The sequence below is a fragment of the Chlamydotis macqueenii genome, chromosome 2 (assembly GCF_036417535.1).
Source record: "Chlamydotis macqueenii isolate bChlMac1 chromosome 2, bChlMac1.mat, whole genome shotgun sequence".
Lineage (NCBI taxonomy): Eukaryota > Metazoa > Chordata > Aves > Otidiformes > Otididae > Chlamydotis > Chlamydotis macqueenii.
The window spans coordinates 141,300,307-141,311,609 of NC_141557.1; the positions used below are offsets into that span (position 1 = coordinate 141,300,307).

General features: G+C 36.6%; 1 protein-coding gene across 1 annotated transcript; it reads right to left on the reverse strand.

Moving 5' to 3' along the window:
- Positions 1 to 2,932: 2,932 nt before the first annotated feature.
- FBXO43 (F-box protein 43) lies at positions 2,933 to 6,880 on the reverse strand. Its single transcript, XM_010121523.2, has 4 exons — positions 5,400 to 6,880; positions 4,376 to 4,478; positions 3,275 to 3,460; positions 2,933 to 3,181 (listed from the first exon to the last, which is right to left on the reverse strand). Exons 1-4 carry the CDS (start codon positions 6,878 to 6,880, stop codon positions 2,933 to 2,935), a joined length of 2,019 nt encoding a protein of 672 aa, XP_010119825.2.
- Between the last annotated feature and the right edge of the window lie 4,423 nt (positions 6,881 to 11,303).

Consider the following 11,303-nt stretch of genomic DNA (forward strand, 5'->3'; position numbering starts at 1 on the left):
AAGAGACATTTGATTCACGAAGAGATTTTTATGAGACAGATTTAGAAGTAAAAAAAAAAAACAAAAAACAAAAAACAAAAAACAAAACATTTTAAACATGCTAGAACAGGGGGAAAAAAATGTTCAAAATTGAGAAACAGGATACAAGTATTTGTTTTTCCCCTCAAGCTACTCTTTGCTGGATGGACACTACAGATGTCAAAGATACTACCTTTAAAAACAAGTCATACCTATACCAAAACCAATTTACCACCTCTATTTTCTCTGAATTATTCACATTTTAGCAAAAGCAAACTCTTTGGATAAGGTCACACATCTCTTACCAGATTTTTTTTTCCCCCTCAAAGGGAAAGGTTAACAACTGATTCTTAAACTAAGTTCCCATATGCCTTCCCATCCAAAGGTGCACCTGTTTCAGAAGTAATTTCTGAACTATTCCTAAAGTTTTCAAAACAAAACTTGCACCTCATGTATCTCTGGACTGGACTGCAATACTGCATATTAGAAAGCAAGCTAAATCCTCTCACTAGCTGTCATAACTCTCCATCAATTTCAAGGATACACTTAAAGCTTAATTCTTTTTTATATCAGAAATATATAGTACATTGGTATTTAGCAAAGGCAAAATGCACTGATACCAATAGCAGTCTCACATGCTATGACATTCTGTACTTATTCTGCATTGCAACTGCTACCATCTGCTATTTTATTTGATAGTTCAATGACAAGAAACAAAACTAACCCAAATTAAGTTATAATAAAATTAAACGATATGCAGATTCTTGTGTTATATAACTTCCTGCCTAGAAAGTTCTTCATTATGTCAGTTTAACCTTTAATAGAAACTACTAAACATTTCTAAAAATGTATAGTTAGGTGCTGTATACCTAAGAATAAAAGAACCAATCCAATAATTCTCTGAACTAAATTAACTTGTAAGTAGTTCTTGAACACTTGAAGTTCCAAACAATTAGGAAAAAGCAAATATTAAAAGAAATCAAATAATTTAACAACTTTCCCACTTGCAGTCTCTTCCTCTATAATGAATTGTCATTCTTCCTAAGCCAAAACTATATACACACATGCCTCTATATTCCCTAGCTTTCCCCAAAATTCTTCCCCTCAGTTGTTCCCTCAGAAAAGATTCTATAAAAACTTCTCTTTCAGTCTTCCAGTTCAAGTCCTACCACCAGTCTAACCCTAGACAAGAATAGGACAAAGGCTTAACAAATACAAATAAGGACGGAATTAAAGCGTTGATAATTCTATTCATGTCATAAACATGATTTTTAGGCATATATATTGAGTTGATCCCTTCTTTAATGATATCATGTTTTGGTTAATAGAGTTAGGACTAAAAATTCTATAGCATTTTACTGTGTTTTTCCTCCTCCTTTCAAATACTACATGGAGCTACTATCCCAGAAATCAAGTATACTACAAGTACTAACCAAACTACAAATCACAATAGTTAGAGATGAGAAATAGGAAGTGATGCCTCTAGAACATCCTGAAGTTAATTATCCTGGTCCATTTGTCTTAAGCATCCACAGATTTGGGGGGGGGAGAGGAGGAAGAAACAATCTCAAGTTGTCATTTGTAATTTTCAGACTATAAAAATGAAGAGATATGTGAATAAATATCAATAGAGGCAAATACACAGCTTATTGCTTAGTTGAAAGCTGTTTTTTTTTTAATCAGACTACTTTTTAAATACCTAAATGGTAAGGCTTAGCTACAAATACACACAATAAAATTACAGCACAAATATAAGATATACGACAAGCTGAGAGGGAGAGTGGGGAAGAAACACCAGCTGACTACAAGCATTCTACAAGATGCTTGTGACAAATGAACCCCTTGAAAGGACAAGAGGACAATATCAATTGGAGACGTAAATCTATATTCTGTCTTCATAGAGCAAGTACTGTGTCCTCTTCTGTCACCTGTAATTCAAGCTGTTTACAATTGCTAGGAGTTTAAAAAAAAAAAAAAACCCACAAAAATCATTTGGGGTCCAAGGGGCAGTTCAAGTTCTTTTTCTGTAAAGGATCAGCATATTCAGTTGAAGAGTAAAATCAGTTAATTCCCTTAATTACACCTACAGATAGAGAAAGGATGATTTCTAGCAGTAGATAATCCTTTAATTCAAGAAGTAGGAAGATGATTCAGTATCTGGGAGCTGAAGTAAAGTCAGACTAAGTATAAAGGTAAATTCACAACAAGGGTAATGCAACAGCGTATTTAGATATGCTAGTATATACTATATCACCAAAAGTTTACTAGTAAAGACAAAAACTCTGTAAAAAACAGTACAATAGAATACCCACACAGCATCAGCTGGATTTAAACTACTGTTCTATTGACTTGCATTACAGAAACTAAGAGAACAACAGATTAATTATTCTGATATAAAACTCAGACAACTAATATATTGCTTTTGAGGTATCATCATTTATATAGGAAGAAGTATTTTTTTAATATGTACCTAGTATCTAAGATATTTTTAAGACATTTACTATAATTTAAAGTGAACAATAAATGAATCTCAAAGATTTTTTTTAAAATAATTTTCTTTAATTTGTCATTAAGACAAGAATCACATTTTTAAACATCTATGAGGTGCTGTAAGCTAGACATTGAAGACTACATTTAAGATACTTTATTAAAAAGTTAAGATGTTAGTAAGTGCCTAGCTACTACACAACAGGTAAAACAAGACAAAATGTTTTAAAATGTTCACTTTTTTCAAAAACAAAAAATATACTAAATGTATTACAATATATACATAAGAAGTTATCTTGATAAGTCAGTAAAAACACATTGGATGAGACTTTCAAAATGCATATATTTCAGAAGAATATGAACAAGACCAGGAATTTAGGAGAAGGGGAAAAGGCACTAAATGTAAGGACATACATGCCTTACAAATTTACAGTCTTTTTAAATTTCTTTTGCTTTGGGCACTTCCTGGAGGAGCATCTCTTTTGTTCTTCTGTTTTGCAGATAAACTATTACATTCTTTTGACCCATGGAAAGCATGCAGACATAAAATACAGAACTCAAATGCACATATCTCTCTGCTACATAGTCCCCGTTTCTTTATCAATTGATATTTAGCAGGATATTGACATCTTGGACAGGGTTTTAGAGCTTCATCAGTGAACAGAGTTTTAGCAACCTGCAGCAAGAGTAGGGAGAGAGGAACTACTTAGTTCTTTTAAACTAAAATTCTCTAATTTTTTTTTAAGTCAAGAGTTTCTTAGCTACCTACTTTTATGTATTCTTCCTGTCTCCTAGTTGAATGGGGAACAGAACTGCATCTCCTGGGTGTAAGTTCAGTGTATGAAGGTGCTGTTTGCACTACAGGAGTTCTGGCTTGAGCTTGAACGAGTCTTAGTGCAGATCTATTGAGAACGTTAAGTCTTGTGGCAGCATCTTCAGCTTTCAATAAATATTCCTGTTGAAGTTCATAATTATAAAGAAAAAAAAAGTTACAAAAGGAAGCAAATCAGGGTTGCATTTCATTTGGGATTTGCAGCTGGTTTTTGCTTTGTTTTTGTTTTCCCTCTGCAACAACACATTAGAAAAGGAAATTATGTATAGTTAATGTATTTCTCATTAAATGTTCGTATTTAGTAAGGGAACGAGACCCCGGAACCATTAAAAACAAAGTCCCACAATCAGGGTAAAAAGTCAACTGTCTTTAGCACTCATGTCCTTGTGTTTCTGAATGACACATCTCAATAGCAAGCAGAGAAATAGCAAACGTAAGTTTTGTCATAATTAAAGCAAAGTTACACTAAAGTGTGTGTATACACACATGGAGGATCTAAAAAATTACACTGAGATTAATATTGAATTAATTTAGTTCTAAATACCATTTTTAAAACTTCTATACATCATTCTGATGTTCAAAAGTACACACTGCTTAGCCACAAGCAGTCCTGAAGATAATCAGGAAATGGGTCCTACTGCACTGCAGACTAGAGTGAGATGGAAAATGAGGAAGAGCGTGGCACAAAGGTATGAATAGGGTTTAAGATCCAAAGCCAGAATCAGTTGAGGAAGAGATCCTACAGGATTCTCAAGAAGGAAGGAAAGAAATAAAAACAGAGAGGGAAAAAAAAAAAAAAAAAAAAAAAAAAAAAAAAGAGTATTACATGGTTGAAAGACTAGTACTTAAACTGTGAACAGCTAAAAAGGAACAACAGCAATTACATTCTCGTGTTAGAATCCTGCATGTACTTATGGTGGAACTGTCTCCATCAGCTACTTTTTTTTATAGATTTGCAAGATGTTTTCTGTTTTCTCTGACCTGCTTTCTTTCACATGTGAAAAAAAAAAAAAATCCTACCTTTGAGACAAACCTTACCCCAGCTTCTTCTTTTAGGTGTTTTATGTACAACTTTCTCCTCTTATCTGCGCTTTTATCTTGTACAATGATTTCACGCCAGTTTTTGCTTACTTTCCAAATGCTGGAATAAACAAATGAAAAAAATTTTCCAGTTTCACATTTTTGCCAAGTAGTACAGAAGTCATGATAGTAAGACTACCTTTTGACGATTTTTGCATGATTTCATATACTATTGGTCATTTTACAGACTACTGCTATATACAAGAGTTCACCATATCGTTACGAAACACAGATTTCATGTACTCTTATGCACCACCATATAGAATAATAGAAGAGTCTAGAGAACAACTGCAATATAAAAACCACAGTATATCTTTGACTTACAAAATTAAATAAGTTTCTTCCTTCCACATAAGCCACTATCAAGTTTCTTTCTAAAGTCACATTTTTGTGTGTTAAATGTTCTGAAAACATCCATGCCCTTATTCTTCCACCTCTGCCATTCTTTTTGTAACTAACACACATGGCACTCTTTCTTTCAAAAAAGTGATCAAATTTTGATTCTACTGATCAAAAACTAATCTAGAACATTGCTCATAAAGCAAAATTATTTTAGCATCTTTGTGCTTAGAAATATCTGAGAAAGTAAATATACAAGAAAAAAATCTAGAAAATGTATTTTGAGTACTTTGCATTATTGGGGAACTTGTTATAAGAATAAATTACTTTCCAGGCTTAAAGAAATGTTTAATATATTTTAAAATTTACAAGTACTGTGATTTAGTTTTGAGTTCACTAATTCCCCAAAAAGCCTAATTTGGCTTTTTGTTTGTTTTTTAATTCCCCCATGCGATATATTTTTAGAACTACACAGAAAGAACCACCTGGTTAATGATGACAAAACTTTTTCATTCCCCAGAAGCAAACAAATTCTATCAGCAATACCTGCTATTCCAGAAGTTATTCTAATTTATCTGCAGAAACACATATTTTCACCTTTTTCGTGGGAAGAAAAAAAAAAAAATTAAAAAACAGTACTTACCTGCAAAGACTTTCCACTGTCAAAGCATCTAAAACTATAGCAAGAACATGTTTTAAATTTCTTTCTTTTAATTCTGTTAAAATATCTAATTTTTCAAGGCCCATTTTCTTGCCAATGAGTCCAGCAAGAACACGTTCTAATGTAAATATTTCTGTTCCATCAATATTCTCTGATATTTGATTTTGGTCTGATCTTCGTCTTTGCAAGCAAATTTCATGAACTATTTTCAGGGCTGGAGTTCTTGAGAGATCTCCATGACTTACAACTAGATCTCCAGTAGTCTGTTCTTCTAAAACTAATGCACGGTCTTCACTGACAAAGCTTCTTTCTTCTGTTAACATACATGCTGAAGTAGAAGGACTGTCATGATGATCTTCTGTCTCTGACTGTGAGCCCTGTTCCCGAAGAGTGGATAACCTTCTAACTCGTTCAAGTTTTCTCGTCTTTCTTTTACTATCCAGAATTCTTGAACCTTCTTTACGTTTTTGGAAGAACTCTTGGAATGATCCCTCATGGTCAGACAACGATTCTCCCGATTTGTCCAAATGAAGTGAATTATATCCACTGTCCTCAGGTGTTGAAAGATCTGGGTAACTTGCCAGGGGGGCAACAGGGGGAGAGTTTGTATCATGTAGTTCAAAGTTAAAGTTCTCTACAAGACTGTTGATAGAAGTCAGGAACTTACCCTCACTGGCCTCAGGTAACGCCCTGTAAGTAGGAGTCCTAAGCAACCTATCATTAACACTCATAAGGACACTTTCATTGAATTCATTAGCGTTACTAACAACATCCTTACACTGAATTGGAGATAAACAGTCTGGTTCTAGCAATAAGGGGTCCTTACATTTGGACTCATCTAGTGTAGAAGTCCTTTGTTGTGAAAAGGAAAGTCTCCGATTTGGGCAATCAGGATTAGAGTCCTCACTTTTTGAAGTGCTAGCTGTCAGAGGTTTGTAACTTTTATCTCTTGGAGAACTTGAAGCAGTTTGTGAGAGTTTTTCTTCAGAGCTCAAAACACAAGAGAATATTTTTTTCCTGCTGCTTCCTGAAGAACTAGCTTGTCCTCCACAGCATCCTACAGTTGTGCCAGCTGGAACAGTCTTAGACAAAAGCAGCCTCCTGCGTAGTGAGGAGCCTCTTCTACCGACTTTAGGAGTTTCAAAAAAATCTGCACTTCTATTTGCTTCTCTTCTTTCTGAAAAGGAGACAGAATTCTTTTCATTTTCAATAGATGCTGACACAGGAAAGAGGGCATCTGTATGGATGTGCTCAGAATGCTCTTGTAGCAACAATAAACTTGTTACACTCAGTGCTTCTTTATGTTCTGCATCAGGATCTTTTACTGACTCATTGCACCTGCTGTCCAGAAATACTGAAGTGCAACATGTGTCCTTAAAATTGGAGTATTTAAAATTGCTGCTGGGAGATGTTAATCTGTTTCTTTTAAGAATATCGAACATTACTGAAGGACCGTCTGACATCTTCTGCTTGGCACTTTGACTTTGTAAGTGACAACACCAATGTTATTTCTGAAACAAACAATAAAAATAGTCACCAAAACACCCTCAGACTAGTGAGAAAGCCTTGTGTAAGACTTCCTCAGCCAAGGAAAAACATTTCAAATAAGTGACGCAGCAACTAGAGTCTCATTTGTGATGAAATCCGTGACAAAACTCCCTCTCATTTCAATAGGACCAAAATTTTTATTAGCACTGCGTAATTGCTTCATCCAGCCACTAACAGTTCACTCCTCAAGAGCCAGAAGCTCTGGTAATAGATGAGTTTAGGCAAAAGGCATTTCCTCCTCAAGAAAAATTAGAGAATTAATCATGAAGTCACAAGTCTACACTTGTCTCCTTATTATTTAGACCCTTACTCCCTCGAGGGAATAAAATTTGACTTCTAGTTACACAGTGAACAGTGCATTCTTATCTGCCTTACCATTTAAATGTTATTTTGTAAAGAAGTTCTCTGCTTTTGCTCAGCTCTGTAGGTAAATCGAGTGTTCTGAAGTTTAATACTTTAAAGAAACTGATGGACAGACTATACATCCTCTCACCATGTACATAGGAAGAAAGTTTCTTTAAAATTTTGTAAGTATCAAAGCTTTTAAGAGCTACTGTAAATTTTCCTATAAAAGTTACAAGTGCCTGATGCATCTTTAAATAAGAGATGTAAGAATACAGACTTATGTTTTTCCCATTCGTACATGGCAGCATTTATCCACGCTAACCAGAGTGGCAATAGGTTACTGCTTTCTACACACAAGACAGTAACTGTATAAAAGATGTTATGAATAATGCCAGTACGAGGGCTGTGCTCACAGAAACCATAGCAGTTCAAATCAATGTTGCAAGACTTTCAAAGTTTGAATCAGCACCTTTTACTGGGGTGTGTTACTGGCCTCTAGAACTAGTCTTCTGTAACACAAGCCTGGAAATAGTCATTGAATTTTCAGAACAGAAAAAAAAACAGGAATCTTCAAACGTGTCTTAAACATGAAATATGAAGATACTGCTAATATCCCAACAGTCCTGACTTAGTCAAGCCCTAAGCCACCAAATACAAGTAGTGGGAACCCAAATTGCTGAGAGGTGAGAGGGGGAACTATTATTTGATGATCTTGCGTCATTTAATTAGCATTTTTTGACTCACGCTGAAGGCACTTTATAAAATCATTGCAATATAGAAAGTGCTTTGTTTTGTTTTCTACTGTGAGAAGTTCAAAACATTCAAAAGGAAAAGGATATTAGAGCAGACTGTGAGCACTTGGCATAAAGGCCTACAGAATCATGCTAGTATCAGTATGAAAGTAAACAGATTTAAAACAACAACAAAAAAAAACATACACATAATTCATAAAAATCCTTCAAGGAAAAAAAAAGTATGTGAAAATAATTCCAAGAAGACGACAAACTCTGAAGTCTGGCCTGCTTCCTCTTCCTTTCCTTCTCCCATTTACCTCTACAGGTACGTTACTTTCACATTTGTTTTCCCTCACTGCTTTTTCCTCATTCTCTTTTTACCTGGTGAAATAAATGACAGTGCAAATAGGACACATGAGGTCATAGCTTTAAGCTAGTTATTACATGAATTAGGGATAACTTCCTTGACAGCGCAGGACCAACTCCAAGTAGCATCTAGTGTTTCATCTGCATCACTTTTCAACATTTTAGGCAAGAGGCTGAAAATGCCATTTCATGAACTAGAAAATCACTTTTAAAATATAGAAAAAAATATTAAGAGTTTCTGTGTAGTACATTGCTGCTTTTCAGTTGATTATTCATGCTATGAGCAAAGGATCACATCAGCATAGCTTTTCTTTTTGTAAAAGAAGGAAGACCTGTAAGGGACCTGTAGTAACAATAAGGCATTATCTTTGTGTAATCTACAAAAAGAATAGAGGTTTAACTTTCTATGCTGAATTTTGGTGAACTGCTGCTAATAAACGTTGCCAGGAGATATTTCTACAAAAACGCTGATAGGCAGAGAATTAAACTTTAACTGTCTTTAGAGATAGCTGTTCAAAATCTCAATCTCACAAAAATAATTAAAAAAAAAAAATCACATTCTCACACTTACCTTTAAAAGTATTAATATTTTCCTTAAACACAGTCAAACTAACCACACATTTAGCAAAGGTGCATAGGCTTGCAGGTTTAGAAACTTAATGTTCAGACAGCATACTGAAAAAACAACAAAAAGAAAACTCATGTTTGCAGTTTCATTCTCAGACACTCCATGGGATAAATTATCTAATCTTATGAACAACTAAAAGTGGAGGAAACTTAAAGTATTACAGTATAAAATAATTTAAGGAAACTTGTGTTTCAAGCAACATAAAATCACAGAAAAACAAGTTTTTGCAGCTGTAGGGGAGATTAGAAGAGCAAAGTTAAAGGAATGTCGATAACCCAAGTAAAAGCCAAAAAGATGCTGTAAATACGCCAACATCCAGCAGGAGGAGTCTGTGAGCTTACTATATTGGTTTTGCGAGAACAACTTCGAAAAAATTGTTAGGAAGCCACTGCAATAAAAAAAAAAAAAAAATGAGTGAACAATGTGCATTACAGTTCCCAGTATACATCTCAGGTAAAGAAGGGAAAGCCTTTCAGAGGTGCTGAACATCTCTCATAATAGAACGAGATGCCACTTATATTCATAAGAGATGCCTAATAAAACCTCTTATGACTTGTCTAGTGTTTTATAAGCACTTCCTTTTTTTAATGAGGAGAAAAGTTTCATCTATTAGATTTGATACATAACACCAAGCACTTTTCATTTGGAGATCTTGAAGTAATTTCTGAAAGTATTGTTAACCTTGTTTCAGACATCATAGAACAGATGTGCAGGGAAGATAAGACTGGTCACACAGCAAGTCAGTTACAGAGGAAGGAATAAAATCCACATCTGCTAAGTGTAGATTCTTGTGCTCTATACAATTCTCATATCCATCATTAGTTTTGTAGTTCTCAAATTGATCTAAAAGTCAACTATAAACTTTCTGGCAGTTTAATGAACAAAATATTTCATATTCAAAGACCCAAACTAAATTAAAAACAAGATTCAGACATTTAGACAAGGAATAATTTCTCACAAGTGTGATTTTACAAAGCGTCCTAAAGAGGTAAAACTGTTGGTTACGAGAAGGCAATGTAAATGGTGCCTATAACTTAGACTAGAGTTCTAGAATGGAGTCATGCCTATTCCCCAGTAACACACACTGAACATTTATGCCTCAAACAAGATGTTTTCTGTTCTTGTTTGTCACTGTTCACCATTGTTAACATAACAGATAAAGGCAAAGTTTTGGTGATACAAGAATATTTTCTCTGTTGTTTAAACAGGTATCATATCTGTAGTAAAACTGACCTTATCGGAAAACTCTGCTCTTCGAGCACCCAGATTTGAAACCAGAGAATTAATTAATACCTTCAAATGTATTAATACTGAAGATGGCATAGCTAAATCCTATCTGTAAGATGTGGGTCACTTACCCTAATTTGTGAAGTAACTCGAGATCTTCCAAAGCAAAGGTGCTGTATTTAAAGTATTGTTTACCCCTACTGATAACCTAAATTGAGAAAGCGTGCAGAGAGAAGAGAGATGCAAGAGAAACATTACCCAGCTGAGACACAGTTTCCAGTTGGTCTATATATGCCTTCACTGCAATGTCTGATTACTCAGCGACGAAGATAATTGACGGCTACCTAGGAACCAGCACCCGGGGGTCTCTCAGTCATCTGGGATGCCAGACACAAGCAAAGCAACAGCTTCACCCCCTCATCTGGCCAACCGGCGGCCACAGGACACAGCGCCTGGAGGCCCCTTCCACCGAGCGCAGCTGGGGCGGCCGGCGGGGCGCCCTGAGAAAGGGTGACAGGCGTGGAACCCCCCTCCCCGGCTGGCTGGAGAAAACGAGAACCCTGCCGCCTCCGCCGCTCAGCTCCGGGGCCCGTTGCCCTTAGTGAGGAGCCGCTTCGCTTCTCTCCACCTACACCGGCTTCTCGCGTGCGGCTACCGCTGCTTTCCCTCGCTTGGATTTGAACTACCCGCCCTTACCAACCGCTGCCTGCACTGCCTCCCCCACCCCCTCCGCGCTGCGGCCCTCGGGAGAGCGGCGCCGCCCCAAGGCGAGGGCCAGGCGTCGGCAGGACGGGAGCGTGAGGAGAACGGCTCCGACGAGCGGGAGAGCCGGCTTCTCCGGAACACGGGAAGATACTAACGGGGCTCGCCTTTCTTCTCACGCTTGGTACTCCGGCTCGGCGGCCTCCCTCCGCCGCACCCAGCCCACCGTTAAAAGCGCCCCTGCGTGGTTCCTTCCCCCGCTCTGCTTCTCAGGTGCCCAGCGAGGGTGAGGCGTTCCCGCCTCTCCGGGAGCCCTGAACTCGCTGCCGGCGGGCG